This window comes from Saimiri boliviensis, chromosome 4, assembly GCF_048565385.1.
Source record: "Saimiri boliviensis isolate mSaiBol1 chromosome 4, mSaiBol1.pri, whole genome shotgun sequence".
Lineage (NCBI taxonomy): Eukaryota > Metazoa > Chordata > Mammalia > Primates > Cebidae > Saimiri > Saimiri boliviensis.
In genome coordinates, this window is record NC_133452.1 from 119,881,283 (window position 1) to 119,899,812 (window position 18,530).

General features: G+C 36.9%; 1 protein-coding gene across 1 annotated transcript; it reads left to right on the forward strand.

The window, feature by feature from the left end:
• The first annotated feature begins 12,305 nt into the window (after positions 1-12,305).
• On the forward strand, positions 12,306-14,061 carry LOC101046921 (uncharacterized). The gene is made up of 4 exons (XM_074397100.1): positions 12,306-12,525; positions 12,672-12,958; positions 13,059-13,317; positions 13,403-14,061. Exons 1-4 carry the CDS (start codon positions 12,306-12,308, stop codon positions 14,059-14,061), a joined length of 1,425 nt encoding a protein of 474 aa, XP_074253201.1.
• Positions 14,062-18,530: the final 4,469 nt, after the last annotated feature.

Genomic DNA, 18,530 nt, shown 5'->3' on the forward strand with positions numbered 1-18,530 from the left:
ACTGGAACAAAGTTGCACAAAGGCCTTGGCCAATATAATGAAGAGCTCTGAAGTCAGGCGGTTCTTTAGAGTTATCCTGCCTGCAGAAAGATGACCTCATTCTTTATACCATAGTATAAAGCCGTCATTAGAATCAGGGTGTCTCTGGGGAGGGCTTATGAGCTCTATGGAGGTAGTAGTATTTCTGGGAGGACAAGTTAACTGTGAGCTGTCAGTGTCGGGGAATGAATGCTTTAGTCAGAAAGCGTGAATCTGGGTGACCTACTAAAGATTCCACTCAGCCCAACCCTTGCCCAACACACATCCATCATCTTTTAAGAACAAAATTTTCAAAGTCCTACAAAATTCTAATTGATCTTCTTCCCTAAAAACACTATCAAGCCGCAGAGTTGGATGAACTAAATATTTTACCTCTCTGCCTCATCACTGACACTGAATCATAAGCCTCAACTGTCATTTATGGACTCTTTCAACTACTTATTACTCAAGATTTTGCTTAATCCAGGCTAACACCTCTGAAGAGGCATGACCAAGAACACTTTTCATTACCTATATCTCCAAATACCATGTCCCACTCAGGTCACAGCAACCACAGTAGCCGATTTAATGTAAAATTTGCACAAAGGCATATCAAAAGATGCTGTAAATGGTAATATGAAGAGCCACATGTCTCCCTTGACATCTCCAAATTTTAACAGCAGCCTAATACCCTGTTGATAACTGTGGTCAATAACCCTAGACAGAAGAATAACTTACTTTCTTGCCGCATGGTTTTTTGGCACAAGAAGCCTACACTGATCAAAAAGCAGCCATAACCTAATGTTATTAGGATTATTGTTATAGCCTCCAGTGAACCCATTCTTCCTTAACAAGAAGAATCTCTAACCCACAGGGCTGACATGGGAAGTACAAAATCCTTACACAGGTAGCTAAGTGTGATGGTAGGCATGGGCACTCCTACTTTTACCACTGAGTTCCTAGACATAAGTTTTTAACCTATTGGACACATAGCATCAGATAACTGACTGAGGATGGGAAATAAATTCTGGATAATGGCAGCTGTTTCTCATTTTCAGAAGCCATGATTCTACTCTATTAAGCCAGCAGCTTCTGGATGGCAAATGTTTGATACAGCCAATTTTCTTACTTTGTGCTTCTCTAACAAAATGACAGAGACTGGGTAATTTATAAAGTACAGAAATGTATTCACACAGGTCTAGAGAGAAGTAAGTCTTAGATCAAGGTGATGGCTTTCATTGTATATACATGTATTATAATCTAGCTTCACCACTCTATAACCTTATGTGTGTAGAATTAAACTCAATGTTGGGGAAAAAAAGGAATATTTTTGGCCTGAAGGAAGATGCCATTTTTACTTTAACACACACAGAAAAAGAGATAAATTCATGTTATGCCTATATATATATATATATATATATATATATATATATATATGTATATATAAAACCCACAATGTTAATTCAGAATTTGAAGATCATTTAAAGGCCTTGTAATTAAAATCTGCATTCAATATAAGAATCCCCCTCTATAATACCATCTCTTGGAGTTAGCTAAATTTGTGCTTGTTTGACATCTAGTGTGGACCCAGGCTGCTTTCAACATGGCACCTTGAATGCTGTGGCTTTTCATGGGAGAAGAGAAAGACAAAAGAGGCCTACCTAGTTCCCTTCAGCCCTTTTATAAAGCAAAAATCCCATCCATGAGGGTGGAATACTCATGTCGTAATTTTAATTGGAATGCACATATATTTCTGGCATGAGTTACTTTTCCTGCTCTCAGGCCATCAGCCAGCAGCACTATCACAGTGTTTGTGGAGTGCTTGATTTCCAGACAAGTTATCTCATGAAGCATCTCATCAGGCCAAGAGATCCAACTGACAACAAAGAAAGTTGTTAGACGGCAGTGAAGTCCACTGGTGTTATGTTCTTAATGCAATCCCCTAAACTCAAATGTTTAATCTTAATCCCCAGTGCAACAGTCTTAAAAGATGAGACATTCCAGTTAAGATACCACGATTTAAGAGGTCAAAATGGCTGATTGAGTTCCTTGGCAGGAGTAACCTGTGACAGATAAGTGTTGGTCTCTGTTGCTAACAAGTTGGATAACCAGCAGTGAGTGAGGCCCAAACAGTAGGTTTCCTGTGTAGTCTACATCTCTGCTACCTTGATTATTCCATTCCTACAGCTGTTAGCCATTATGCTGGCACTGAAGACTGATGGGAATGACCAGCTGTCACTTGCCAGAGTGTTAAACCTGTATCATAAGAGAGTAAATTTATATGGATAAACTCCTCCTTATATAACTTTATATTCTACTCTGTCATGATGCAGGTCCTCAGAATCCAGTTACATGTATATTCTCTGGATTTCTGTTGATACATATCGGATAGTTCTACAGTTCCTTTGAAAACAGTCTCTTTTTTTTTTTTATTTCAGCATGTCCAAAGATAGCTAGGTCTCTGTATTTTTGCATCGAACTGGCACAGAATGCAAGCTGGGTGTGGAGTGCAAGTTGACATTAGATGTGATAACTCTTTTTGCCCAAGGCAATTCCTAGAAACTTACTCATTAGAGAGTGGTCATCTATCAACACTCCCAGTAGCTGTGGAATGGGTGCCTGGGTAGGGGATCTGTATAGTGCATCATAGCTTCCATTTAAACATTCCAATGTTCTTATTTACATTTTCAATTATTTTTGCACAATGTAGTATCGCTGTCTTACAGACACCACACACACACACACACACACACACACACACACAATCACACATAATGTCCTTGACTATAATCTAACCTCACCATAGAACTCCCTGAGAATATCTCAGATTATCTTCTCCATTTGTCCTCTCTCTGTTTCATCTTATTTTTTATTCCATTGAGTTTCTGATACTTCTATTATTTTTCTTTGTTTTATTTATTTATTTATTTATTTATTTATTGAGACAGAGTCTTGCCCTGACACCCAGGCTGGGGTGTAATGGTGTGATCTCAGCTCACTGCTACCTCCCTCTCCCAGGTTGAAGTGATTCTCTTGCCTCAGCCTCCCCAGAAGCTGGAAGTACATGTACACACCACCACACCTGGCCAACTCTTTGTATCTTAAGTAGAGACTGGGTTTCACCATGTTGGCCAGGCTGTCCTTGAACTCCTGACCTTGTGATGAGCCCAGCATGGCCTCCCAAAGTGCTGGGATTACAGGCATGAGCCACCGTGCATGGTCAAGTTTCTGATACTTCTTTCTAACACCATCCTATATCTGACACAATTATTAGGATCTACTTCTATATGATCTTAGATTTCTCACAGAGGATATTTGAGTAAATCAAATAATTTCTATATTACAATTATAAAATATCATTTTAAAACACCATTTTACATCCTCATATTTTCTAACTACAATATTAGAAAAATGGAGTACTCATATATATAAAATTTGGGAAAATATCAAAGTACAAAAGTTAAGAACATTTAGTACATAAAAGATTTTCTTAGACTTATAAGCATTTTGGAGCGTCAGAGTGTGTATATCTTCAAAGAGTTACAACAAATCCTTCCATTTTTATTAAAGACATTTGCATGAACAGAAGACATTGTTTTAACAATTCACAAGCTTCTGCTGTTTTTATACTATCTGAAAGCTGTATCATCTTTTAATGTCAATGTAGTTGGTTGCCATAGAAATTATAATGATGTCACTCACTATTTAAGTCTAGAAATAAACAGTAGGAACAGATGGGCATTTTAGAATGAAGGGCAGAGTTTTAATGCAAACTTTCTTGAAAACAAATAACAAGAGGTTAAAAAATCACATGCAAAAAATAAAACTACCCTGTACAACATTACAAAAATACGGTGTGATTTTATATTTAACCAACTAATTTCCTGGGTTAGAATCATGGCCATAAGAGAAAAAGGGGCAAGAAAGGTATTTTCCCAGGGCAAAGACGAAAACAGAAACTTTTAAGGATGGAACTGGGTCATCGTTACAGTACACAAATATAAACACTAAGTAATGTCAAGCAGGAATGGCACTGAGACTAAAAAACAAATATGAATTTAACTTCAAAGAAGTTGGGGTGGGTGTAATGACAGTTAAGACCTTGAAAACCACCATTAATATGTGTGAAGACATATGCAAAGACATTTAAGATTCAAGGCCAGAGAATCAATGTAAGCACATGTTGCATCTAGGTATAAAATGGCACAAAGGTTATTTTCAAAATGCATTATTTCAAAATTGCTATACAAATGACATATGAAAAATTTACAGATATGTCTGTGTTCTTTGTTGAAAAATGAACTCTGACAAATGATAGTCACAAATTATTCAGCAAATAATATTTAAACTAATGTGGACACCAGTATGTAGGAATCATGGTAAAATCAAACCAGTCAAGTCAGGAAAATAAAGTAATCTGAAGGCTGACTATATGACCTTTATTTTTCAGAAACTATTTACGTAACAGTTACTAAAATGTCTAAATATCCAATATCCTCCTCATCCTTAATATTAAAAGGCTTTTAGACTTTAGTTAATTATATGTTTCCTATTGAATTATCAGATTATTTTATGTACACAATAATTTACTTATTGATAAAACTAAAACAAAGCATATCATAATAACTTTAACTTACAAGTGCTTTAGTTTATATTTAAAACTTTTATAACATTTATATTCTCCCAAGAAAACAAAAATTGAAATTAAATCACATAATTTACCTTCTGATACATAAAATGCCTACTATGTTAAACTCAGAGATTATGATTAAATTGTTTTTTTTGGGGGGAGTTCTAATCTGCTAAAACAAAATATAAGATAATTTCCACATGATAAGAAAATTGGTAGTAATTTATAACTAGCTATTGGACAAACCGAAAGCTACTATAATATAGCTGTTGAACATCTGATATTTAATTTTGTTATTAATGCACTTAGACTGAATACATGTAAATTGTTAGGAAATGATATTTAAAATGCTGGAATAAGATTTTGAAGATGATTATCTCTTTTGAACATCTGACAAAAGAGAAAACACACCCTTCTCTCTTGATAGAGGTAAGTGACATCATTCCTTATACTTTTCAAAGACTGAAAAAATTTGGTCAGATCTGATTTCTTATTGACTTTTCATTAACTGGCCTCATCCTACCAACATACACTTTTGTGTACTTTTTAAGTTCACCAATTAATACTTGATTGATTCATAAACTGCATTAAAAATCAGCTTAGGTTGTTTATATGATTTTTATCCTCAGTAAGCATTTCAGTAGACTTTGAGTGATAAATTTACTTATCTTCATTTTTGAAAACAGAATTTTCTTAATATATTTAAAATGTCTGCTGTCCTGCCTCTCTTTAATTTCCAAGCAAAATTAGTAAAAAAAAAGTGGATTACAGTTGCACTTTACACTTTCTAATTTTTTATTCACAATTTATGTCTTCATTTCTGACAATGACCTGCCATAAACACTACATTCCTGAAGATTACTAATGAAGGAAGTGAGAAAAAATCTGAGAAACACATGCTAAATGTTAACTACTTTATATTTCTTTCTATGAGATGATTCTGTACTTTCTACAGTTTGAAACTTGCTTCTCTTGGGTTCTAAGAGAAAAAGTTTACTTTTCCTCCAACTCCTTCATTTTCACTTCTCTTTCATTTCAGATGTATTTTTTTCTGGAATTCTCATATTTTTGCCTTTTCAGTTTTCATCTTTAGAGATGTTCTAGATCCACATACTCTCCCTTCCTATAAATCTTCAAATCTGTATCATCATTTTCAAATATTACAATATGCTAAATGATACAACGTTCTCTTGAGCACTTACATCAGGAAATTTTCAGTTAGATGTCATATATATGACTCAAACATGTATATATGAGACACACATATACATATATATCTGTAGTCATGTGTTTGTATGTGTGTATGTACAGATATATATACATATATATCTCTATCTGTAATTCTACATTAACATTCAACTCACAAATTCCTTTTAGTACTTGATATGGTTTGATTCTGTGTTCTCACCCAAATTTCATCTCAAATTGTAATCACCACGTGCCCATGTGTGGTGAAGGACTGGATGGGCGGTGATTGGAACATGGGGTTAGTTTACCCTATGCTGTTCTCATGATAGTGAGTTCTTTGCATGTGCGCTCTCGCTCGCTTGTGTGTGTGTGCTCTCTCTCTCTCTCTCACAGTGTTGTAAAGAAGGTGCCTGCTTCCCCTTCACCTTCCACCAAGATAGTAAATTTTCTAAGGATTCCCCAGCCATACAGAACTTTGAGTCAATTAGACCTCTCATATTTATAAATTACCCAGTTTTGGGTAGTATCTTTAGAGCAGTGTGAGAATAGCAAATATGGTACCCAAATATATTACCTTCTGTTCTGTTTTTTGTATCTACTGTCTAGCCATTCATACTTGAAATCTGGGAATCACCTTATAGACTCCCTTTCTCTAGAGGATACTATTCTCTTTCCCTCACTGTTTCTCATCCCATTGATCAGAAAATATTGCTACTATATTTTCTCAATTTATGTTTATGCTATTCCTTCCTGTGCATTTCATTATTACCTACTCCTCCTTTTGCATATTCATATTGGTTATATATCTTAAATGATCTATTTTAATATAAGTAAACAAAATCTTAAAATGCTGTAAAAGACACTTTCACTTTATGCTACTTAAAATTCCTTTACTATATTACGTTCATTCAGGTTTCTTGCCTTTTCACACATTGTTATTTTTTCCCAGAATATTTCAATTTCTGACATATCCTCTGATCCTTTCTAGTATCTATCTTCAGTTAATTTTACTTATTCTATAAGACTCACATAAGTATCATTTCCTGCAGAAAAATCTCCCCATATGTCTACCATTGGATGGGACTAGATCATAGGTTCCTTTTTTTATTCATTTAACAACATACAACTTCAGTAATATGTTTATCATATTCTATTTATTTATTTTAGGTTAGTTTATGAAAGCAGGTATTGTGTACTACGTTGGTGTCCTAAGTTGAAGCACTTGCAAATATGTTTAATACATATATGAAAGAGTGAAATGCAGAAATGAAATAAAATGGACAATAAATCTTAAAAACATTTAATTGTATAATTTTAGTCTGTTTTTCCAATTGTATAATTTTAGTCTGTTTTTCCTTATTATTTTAAATGGGCCAGACATGACTGTGAAAACATGTGGTAGACATATTTTGTAACCTAGGCACTGGATTTGGTCCACCACCAGCATCTTAGAACTTTTCCTTGCCTCCTGCTTGAATATTCCACTAACACATGTTCTTACTTATTATTCAGACTGCAATGTGTCTATCCTAGACTCACTTCATTTCACATTCTCTGGACTCTCCAGCTCCACAGTTTTTTACACCTGTGTAAAAACATGCTGCCTTTAAAGGATCTTTGGGCTCATGACACAGGAGACTGCTTGCAATCATCTAGATTGACCATTCTGTGAAGCAAGATCTGAGATGAGATGCGATTTGGTGTTGGGCAACTTAGCCAGAATCATTAGGTTGTTACAATTTGGGGGACATACAAATCTCATTAATTAATAAGAAAAATTATAAAATGTTTTCGGGTATATAAAATAATGTTAGATCATTTGAATTTGAAATTTTGAGACCATAATGGTCAAAACATTTCATAAACAATCATGATTTATCTATTTCTCTATGAGTAGCTTTATCCCAACCACTGAAGAGGATTCAAATATCCAGGAACAGTAAACATCTAAGACTAAGTTTCAGTACCAATTCTAGCACAATAACTGTTCCTAGGAGAGTAAGCATAGCATTTGATACAGCAACCAGTTTCATCTACCCTACAATACACACTGAGGCATTTAGTAAAGAATATAATCATAAACCCAAAGGACAAAAACACAGTAGACACTAGTAAAAATTATTTTTGTGTATGTGCATGTGTGTGTTTCTTGAGGAATGCATTTTTAGGTTGAATAACTAGAAAGAGAAACAAGGAATAACATATAAATAAGCTCAGAGCAGAAGGAAGGAGATATGATCTCAATGAGACTCTCAAAGGCTTCTAGGATATTTCCAAGATTTCATACCTTTACTTTGATGGTGCTTTAGTAAGGTTTCATTTTATAATTAATTATTTATTATACTAGCAAAGTAAGGTTTAATCCTTTCTAGATATTTGTGTTAGATTTCACAAGAACATAAACAGTATGAATCAAATAAATAATTACATATATATTAGGGCATATAGAAAATGTCCAAATTTATCAAAAGTGAAATCACATTAATGTGATCAAAAGGAAAAAAAAATGCTTTTACTAAACAAAAAAGGGATCACTCCTGGAGAATAATATAGAAAAATATATTATTTTTAATCCCTGAAGAGGCCAAAGAAAATAGTTAAGTAGAATATAATATTTCATGTGATAATAGCAGAAAACCTGCCCTGAAAGAAGGATCAGAATATTCAGTTGAAAATGACACAATGTGAGTAAATATATCACACTGAGATATGTCATAACAGTGTCACTGAATACCCAAAATAAAAAGGGAAATAATGTAGAGCAGTATTTCCCTAAGTGTAATCCCCAAACCAGTAGTGTCAGCATCATTAGGGAACTTGTGAGAATGGCAAATTTTTAGGCTGTATCAAAGATTTCTCCTGAGTGTGGAGTTTAGCAATTTATGTTTGAACAATTCTACCAAGTTAAAATGTAAGAGCCACTGAATATAAAATTTTAAAACAAAAAAAAGTAAATATCAAGTAAACTAAAAAGGGAAAACTCAGACTGGCATCTGGGTTTCTCATAGTAATATCTGATGCTCAAGAAAGGAAAGTGTCATCTGATTTGTGAATCAACTAAGGAATGATTCAAGTGTAAAAGCAACACACAAACATTCTTAAACATGAAAGAAGTCAAAGGTTAGAGAACATTTATTTTGGGGTGTTTGTGAAAAGAAAAAAAAAAAGTCTTCATGATAAGTTTAGCCAACCAAGAAACAATGTATAACATGGAGCTCAAAAATGTAGAAGCTAAGAAAAGAAAAGAGGTATTGGAATCAATCATATGCTTTCAACTGTTTATCTAAGTCTAGATGACTGTGGAAATTGTGCTTTTTGTTTTTAAACAGAAAAATATAGCACGACCCTTGAAAATGTATTATAAAATAATACAGAATTAAAGTTGTAAGAAGGAAAAGTATGAATAAGTATTTGGAAAAAGGTTTCCTCATTTTTAAAAATAATTAAAAGACAGCAGATAAAAACTAAAAAATTCAGCAATTTCTATATGAAAATAGTCAATAAAATTTCCAGTCTTACAATAATGTTACAATGAAGACAGCTAAAAAATTTTAAAAAAATCATATAGCAAAAAAATAGTGAAAAATCATTAAAGCAGAAATAAAACATACAACTGTGATTTTGAGAGCATACATCACTTACATATGAATAAATGGATGAGATAAATGTATTTGCTACAATTTTTAGAAATAGAATAATAGCATTTGTAAACTAGAGATTTATATAACACAAAGTGGCTCAAAATAATTGAAATTATGAGCCAAATATATGAAAATTGCATGAGAAGAAAAAATCAGAGTTTGAATTCAAGGAAAAAGCAATATATATATGAAAAAAGGGGTAGTAAAGTATGATAATCATAAATATATGTTGAACTTAAAATATATGAAATTCAAACAGTGTAAGAAGAAACGGAGTAAAATACAAGAGAGATAAATGATAAACTATACAAAAACTTTTACAGCGTGTTGAGTACTCAAATATAATGATAACTTTGATCTAGTAGATGAGTTTAGACTTATATGATTTGAAAATATCCTCATATTATTTTAAAGACTGAAAATATTATAAAAATATCTACATATTAGTACAAATAGAAAATGTCCAAATTTATCAAAAGTAAAATCACATTCTCTAATGAAAATGAAAAAAAAAAGAAAGCTTACCAGTTTAAAAAAAAAAAAAAAAAAAAAAAAAAACCTGACACCAAAAACCCTACCATACAAAATATAGTACAAAACAGCTATTAAATTAAGAGACCAATTAAAATACAAATTGCAAAAAAATGGAAAATAACTGCAATAAATGATTGCTAATTTACCTAAATCTCTGAAAACAAATCGGAAAGCCAATATTTCCAAATGACCGGTTTTTAAGTTTTCAGTGCATGCATACGTGCTCGCTCGCGCACGCGCTCGCACTCTCTCTCTCTCTCTCTCTCTCTCTCTCTCACACACACACACACACACACACACACACACAGAGAGAGAGAACAAACACAATACAGGTATTTCAAAACTGAATTTAAAATTTTTCAAAATTGATAAATTCCAATTCTCTATTTAAATTTTAAATTTGTCGATGTGAAATAGTAACATCAGCATGACTGGAAAGCTTGATAGAAATATCCAACTTCAGGCCCCACCTAGACCTATTGAAACAGAATCTGCAATTTCACCAAGACAGGTAGGTAATTCGCATGCTCATAAAACTATGAGAAGCCCTATATTAAAGCAGTGGTTCTCAACATTGTCTACATATTAGAATCATGCAAAAAGCTGTAAAATAAACAAGCAAACAATCAAAACGAAAAAAATCACAACAGAATTGTGGCCCTCAGAGCAGGGATTTTTTCTAATCAATATGAAGTAACTCCTAGACAATAATGACTTTTAGAAACACTGTTGAAGAACAAGACTATAGCATATGAATCAAGTAAGAATTATGCATAAATATTAAATATTTTTGTTTTTATTAATAAATGATATCAATATCATGTGCTAAGAACATATGGCTTGATAGCTGTGGGGAAATCTGCAATTTGCCAATCATATGTCATCATTTGTGCTAAATTTAGGTGTAATATAATTCAATTATAAAAATTTAGTTTCTACATAAGTTCTGATCTCAATAGCAAGATTTCCTTATTCCATTCATATTTTCCTTCCTTGTATTTCCCACTTTCTAAGCAAAAGGTTTATCGCTTCTCAGCCTTTTGGGTAAGATCCATGTCTAAGCAAAAGAGTTCCCCCTGTCCTAACATTCTCAACAGTCAACTGGAGGAGGAATGAGGGAGGTGAGAAGGTAATGAAAGTTATTAGCTACAAACAATTGCTAATGTGTTTGGATTTCTCGTACTTCTAAGACTGACTGACTGAGGGCTTCTGTGTGCCTTTGCATCCATAGCTCCCAGACTCCCTGCGCCCCACGCACCTGCTCTAGCCATGATGAGCTTCGGCGGCGCGGATCCGTTGCTGGGCGTCCAGTTCGCACCACCGCACGACGGCGGTGGCCTCCACTGCCATCAGGCCCGGACGGGCAGCGCAGGTGGGATGTGCTCGACCGCTGGCTCCTCCAGCGGTTTCCACTCGTGTACGCGGACGTCTGTGAGCTCCGTGTCCGCCTAGCCCAGCCGCTTCCGCGGTGCAGGCCCCGCCTCGAGCACCAACTCGCTGGACACGCTGAGCAACCGGACCGGAGGTTTGTTTGGTGGCGGCAGCAGCCGCGCGCAGGGAGAAGGGGCAGCCGCAGGCGCCGAATGACCGCTTCGCGGGCTACATCGACAAGGTGCGGCAGCTGAAGGTGCACAACCGCAGCCTGGAGGGCGAGGCGGCGCTGTGGCAGCAGCAGGCAGGCCGCGCCGCAACGGTCGAGCAGTAGGAGCGCGAGGTCCGCGAGATGCGCGGCGCGGTGCTGTGCCTGGGCGCAGCGCGCGGTCAGCTGCTCTGGAGCAGGAGCACCTGCTCGAGGACATAAAGCACGTGCGCCAGCGACTCGACGACAAGGCCTGGCAGAGCGGGGAGGCTCAGGCGGCGGGCGGCGGGCGGCGGACGGCGGGCAGCGGGGGCGGGGGCGGGGGCGCGCGGCGCGCTTGCGCGCTTGGCTCAGGAAGCCGAGGTGGCGCGGTGGGACTGCAGAAGAAAGCGCAGGCGCTGCAGTAGGAGTGCGGCTACCTGTGGCGCCACCACCAGGAGGAGGTGAGCGAGCAGCTCAGCCAGATCCAGGGCTGCAGCGTCGCGCAGGCGCAGGTACAGGCCGAGGCGCGGCCTCACCTGCGACGTGACGTCGCTGCTGCGGGAGACCGCGCGCAGCTTGAAGGCCACGTGGTGCAGAGCACGCTGCAGTCTCAGGAGTGTTACAGAACTGACTGGCAGAGGCAGTCAAGGTGAATCCGGCACCATGCACTCAGCGCAGGAGGAGGTAACAGTAGTGTTGTCAGCTCTGCGCCAGGACCACATAGCAGGAGGCAATGAAAAGCACCAAGGACTCCCTGGACAGGCAGCGCTCTGAGCTGGAGGACTGCCATCAGGCCGATATTGCCTCCTACCAGGAAGCCATTCAGCAGCTGGATGCAGAGCTGAAGAACACCAAGTGGGAGATGGCAGCCCAGCTGCGAGAATACCAGGACCTGCTCAATGTCAAGGTAACTCTGTATATGGAGATAGCAGCTTACAGAAAACTCCTGGAGGGCAAAGAGTGTCGGTTTGGCTTTGGCCCAATTCCTTTCCAGCTTCCAGACAGACTCCCCAAAATTCTCTCCATGTCCACACACATAAAGGTCAAAAGTGAAGAGAAGATCAAAGTGGTAGAGAAATCTGAGAAACTGATTGTGGAGGAACAGAGACCCAAGTGACTGAAGAAGTGACTGAAGAAGAGGAGAAAGAGGCCAAAGAGGAGGAGGGCAAGGAGGAAGAAGGGGCTGAAGAGGAGGGCATAAAAGGGGGAGAAGAAGCAAAGTCTCCCTCAGCAGAACAGGCTGCATCCCCAGAGAAGGAAGCCAAGTCCCCAGTGAAGGAAGAAGCAAAATCACCGGATGAGGCCAAGTCCCCAGAGAGGAAGGAAGCAAAATCCCCAGCCAAGGTCAAGTCCCCCAAGAAGGCCAAGTCCCGAGCAAAGGAAGAGGCAGAGTCACTGGCTGAGACCAAATCCCCAGAGAAAGAGGAAGCAAAATCTCAAGCTGAGATCAAGTCCCTGAGAAGGCCAAGTCCCCAGCAAAGAAGAGGCAAAGTCACCAGTAGAGGCCAAGTCTCCAGAGAAGGCCAAGTCCCCAGCAAAGGAAGAGGCAGAGTCACCAGCTGAGGCCGAGTCCCCAGTGAAGGAAGATGTAAAATCTCCAGCTGAGGTCAAGTACCCTGAAAAGGCTAAGTCCCCAGAGAAAGAAGCAGCAAAGTCCCCCAAGAAGTCCAAGTCCCCTGTGAAGGAAGAAGCAAAGTCCCCTGAGGAAGCCAAGTCCCCACTGAAGGAAGACTCAAAGTCTCCAGAAGCCCAAGACTCTTGAAGTGAAATCTCCAGAAGCCAAGACTCCAGCAAAGGAGGAAGCAAAGTCCCCTGCAGACAAATCCCCCAAAAAGGCCAAAAGCCCTATCAAGGAGGAGGTCATGTCCCCAGAGAAGGTGAAGTCTCCCCTGAAGGAGGATTCCAAGGGCCCTGAGAAGGAGATCCCAAAGAAGGAAGAGGTGAAGTCCCCAGTGAAGGAGAAGCCCCAGGAGGTGAAAGTCAAAGAGCCCCCAAAGAAGGCAGAAAAGGAGAAAGCTTCCACCATGCCAAAAACAGAGAAAGACAGCAAGAAAGAGGAAGCACCCAAGAAGGAGGCTCCAAAGCCCAAGGTGGAGAAGGAATCTGCTGTCAAAAAGCCCAAAGAATCTAAAGTTGAAGCCAAAAAGGAAGAGGCTGAAGATACGAAAAAAGCAGCCACCCCAGAGAAGGAGGCTCCTGCCAAGGTAGAGGTGAAGGAAGATGCTAAACCCAAAGGGAAGACAGAGGTGGCCAAGAAGGAACCAGATGATGCCAAGGCCAAGGAACCCAGCAAACCAGCAGAAAAGGAGGCGGCAGTGGCAGCTGTCTTTTCTGTTCAGAAAGACTCTGTTCAGTATTTTCATGAGGTTATCTTCAGCAGCCTTTTTTCTCTCCTTATGCCACACAAGAAATCCATCCCACAGCTGCTTTCACAGGGTCCCTATAGACAGTCATTGGGGTTGCTTGCAAGCAGGCTGAAGCCTCACTGAACTTCAGCTACATTCCCAATACTCTGGGAACACACAAGGACCCACACCGTGTAAGCAGACAATACCAGCTGCCCATTTTTATCTCTCTCCCAGCCCTCTGCTGTCTTCTATGTCACACTATGAAACACAGGCAATTCTCTGATCTACCAACTTTCAGAAGGATGACTAAAAGCAGTCTCTGATTTTGTGGATGTTCGGGGAACAAGAGACCCCAGCGCCAGAAACTGTGCCCATGGAGATAAGCATGGAAACACTTCTAAAGTCTGAAATCTTGCCTTCTGAGAAAGTATTTCGTTCATCTGATGTCCTCTTTGTAAGGAAAAGGAGAACTGGGCAGAGGTATTGCCACAGAGTTTGTGCATTGCAATCCCTGGCTTGTGGTTTCTACAATTGAACTATGTTTTCTTTGAATTCAGAAAATAAACGTTATCTGTCATCTCCAGAACAAGTAGTCCCAATGAAAACAAGATTGGTCATAAAAAGAATTAAAAGCAATAAATTTTGATATTATCAGTTATCCACAGACATACAATATGTATTATCCTATTGTGAATTTTACTCTTATAACAGTGTTATTCTAGGATCATATTTAATGTTTGTCCACTAAAAATATGCTAAACATATTTATGAATAATACAACTAAGCAGACTCTTGATATCATTCTTGAAACTATTTCTGTAAGTTTTTTCTTAAATTCTATTTTTAAAAGTAAGTCTATTTTTAAAAGAAAATTAACAGGTGATAAAGCTTCAGGAAATTCAAAGTTTACTTTATGTTGGGCACAACTTTAACATTGAGTTAAATGGCTGGTTACAAAACTGCAGATATGAATAATATAACCTTATAAAAACAGCAGTTAGCTAGGTAATATAATGGAAGGATAGATAGCAATTTCAGTAGGGAGATCAATGAAAAGACACCAATATTAGGGAAAAAATGAACAAAAACTATGAAAGGACTATGTGAATAAGACTTTTTTTTTTAGTGAGCGACATGAAGAAGAGCTTCATAAATGGAAAATCAAATATTACACTAGATGGTAATACACAAGGTAAAAATGATGCCAGGTCTCACCCATTGAGTCTAAAATATAAAGATATCCAAATCAAAATATCACAAAAGATTTTTGAAACTTTACTAAAAGTTTTTTTCTAAATTTCCTAATGGAAAGCAATCACTGAAAGTGACTAGAAAACTTTTGAACAGAGAACTCTCAAATATTAACCATTTCAAAAGTATCCTAGTATATCTGTATCTAACCTGTCTCTGAATCTATATGTATACCTATATCTGTGTAAATCTGCAAATCATTGAAAAACAGAGAGATGTTCACTGAGTGATAAATGTGTTTCTTCACATCTGTGAAGATTAATTATGTAACATTTGTTTTCCAACAGTCAGGTAACCATTTAAAATAAAACAGTTTAGATTTCCCATTAGACCAAAATAAAAAATAGATGGAATTATGGTTTATACGTTATTAAAACAAAAAGGCCTACTGTATAAATACTACTAGAAAAACACCGAGAATTTTAAAATATAATCTTGGCAAGGAAAAGGCTTTTCTTAACATAATTTGAAATTCAGCCATCAAAATAAAAATGACAAATAAATTTTAACACAACTTTTTAACTATTGCCAGGGAAAAATTACTATAAACAAACTGTAACACTGAATTGGAGAAAGTACCTTTACAATGAATAGTAAAGGAATAAATCCTGCAATATGCTTATCTATTTAATAGACAAAAATATCAACAGCACAAAATAACATAAATCATAACAATAAGAATGCAGAACACAGGTAGAACACAGAATAAGAAATTTTAAAAGTTTAAAATATCTGGTATTACATGATAATAGTTTTATACATATGTAAATATCAGTGATGCATATGTATAAATTTCAGAATTTTATTTGGAAAAACTTTTCAGAACTTAGATTAGCACACATTTAGAATAAATTAGTATACATTTTTTAATATTTTGTGTGAAACGGTATTTTTACACATTAGTAGAAGTACAAATTGATACAATATCTCAGAAGAGTTTGTGACAATTTCACTTTCTGCCTAATTTTTTAAAATTTCTTTTAATTTCTTTTATTTTTTATTGTACTTTAGGTTCTGGGGTACATGTGCAGATTGTGCAGGATTGTCACATAGCTACACACATGGCAATGTGGTTCGCTGCCTCCATTCCCCCGTCACCTATATCTGACATTTCTCCCTATGTTATCCCTTCCCAACCTCCCTATCCGCTGCTGTCCCTCGCCTAGCACCCCCCCAAAATAGACCCCAGTGTGTGATGCTCCCCTCCCTGTGTCCATGTGTTTTCATTGTTCAACACCCACCTATGAGTGAGAACATGCAGTGTTTGATTTTCTGTTCTTTTGTTAGTTTGCTGAGAAAGAGAGTTTCCAGATTTATGCATGTCCTTACAAAGAACACAAACTCATTGTGTTTTTTTTTATGGCTGCATAGCATTCCAAGGTGTATATGTGCCACATTTTCTTTGTCCAGTCTATCATCGATGGGCATTTGGGTTGGTTCCAGGTCTTTTATTCAACACTATTTATCACAAAACTCCTTAACCGGGTTGTCTATATTCTCAAATTTCATTTCCTCTCCTTCATTTTTTTTTTCTCCAAATTTTATTTAGAATCAGGGAGTACATGTGTGTTGTTACAAAGATGTATTTTATAATGCTGAGGTTTAGGGTATAATTGAACCTGTCACCCAGGTAATTAGCACAGTAACATAATATCCAATAGGTAGTTATTCAGTATTTGCCCCTTCCCCTCCCTATTGTCCCCATTTAGTAGTCCCCAGTGTCTATTGTTCCCACCTTTATGTCCATGTGTACTCAATGTTTAGCTCCCACTTATAAACGAGACTATGCAGCATTTGTTTTTTGTTTGTTTGTTTGTTTGTTTCTGTGTTTGTTTGCATAAGATAAAAGCCTCCAGCTTTATTCACGTTTCTGCAAAGGACTTGATTTCATTATTTTTAATGGGTTCGTAATATTCCATGTTGTATGTATACCACATTTTCTTTATTCAATGCACCACTGATAGGCACTGAGGTTGATTCCATATTTTTGCTATTGTGAATAGCACTGTGGTGAACACTTCTTGTGAAAATACTTCAATCAAGCTTTCATTTTCAACACTGTAACAAAACTGTTCTTATAAGAGTTACAGGTGGTACCCAGTCTTGTAGGCAACTTTCAGACCTTGAAATATTGGCATGATCAGTACTATTTCATATAATCATCACTCTTTAACCAAATTAATATTTTGTATTTCATAAGACAGTTGTAATGCCTTAGTATGTTTCTAGGACTACCCTGATTTCCAAGACAAGAGAATTCCCTAAAATTGCATGTTTCTGTAAAACATTCCTTCAAATTATTTTGTTATCCTTTGTTTAGTGCATGAATGTCTTACTAGAATGCCACCTTCTTAAGGACAAAATCATGTCTGTTTTTTATGGTACCATAGTTCCAGTACTTAGCCTGCTGCTGGCATATGACAGTTTCTCAATAAATTTCTTGAAGAAATGAATGCGTAAATATTTTATAAGGTATTTTCTGTTTCATTTCTCTGGTATTTCTGTCAATTCTATTCAGATTATGAAGAATAAAGAGTCTAAAAAATACTTCACATAGTTTGACTCATCCTCCTGTGTAGTAATAAAATCAAATGAGATAAAAATTTTTAAAAAATGGCTAATGACTTACATAGTAGGGACAAAAGAGTAATATTCAAATAATCTTCCAAAATAGTATATATACGTGAACAGGCTACAAGTTGTAAATTGTTTTGACAACTTAAAATTCTTTATTATTTCTATTTATGAAATGGGCCTACTTGATTAGTTGACCAGCACTTACAGATCTGGTTATGTTTGCCAAGAGAAAATTAACATGAAGGCACCTTCATAATTTGTGGTCCCAGACCCTGTTGCTATTTCTTAAATGTCAAATTAAGACTCAGAGATCTTACATATGTTTTTCTGTCTGTAACTCTGTTTACCCAGATCTCTGATTGGTGCCTTCTTTTTCTTTAGGTCTTCGATCAAATTAAAATTGCATCCTCTCCCTAATACTACCTTGACAGCTTTATTTACCTCATAGCACTTAAAATTGCCTAATATACTGTATAATTTACTCATTTATTTTTTTTTCTTCTGTCACTATGCCCCAATAGCATATAATCATGGAGGCAGTGATTTCTGTCTTTGTTCACTGTGAGATACACAGTGATTTAACAATCATCTGGCACAAGAATTATTCAATATATATTTACTGATATGAATGATCTTTACCTTTTAGTATCTTTCCAGTTAACAGTTAACAACTCAGTTACCTACCGAGGTCATCTTTTCTCCTAAAATAAACTTATGCTGACTGCAATAAAATACATTGAATTAAATTCAATTAAAACTGATTAAGGTTTATCCGCTTGGAA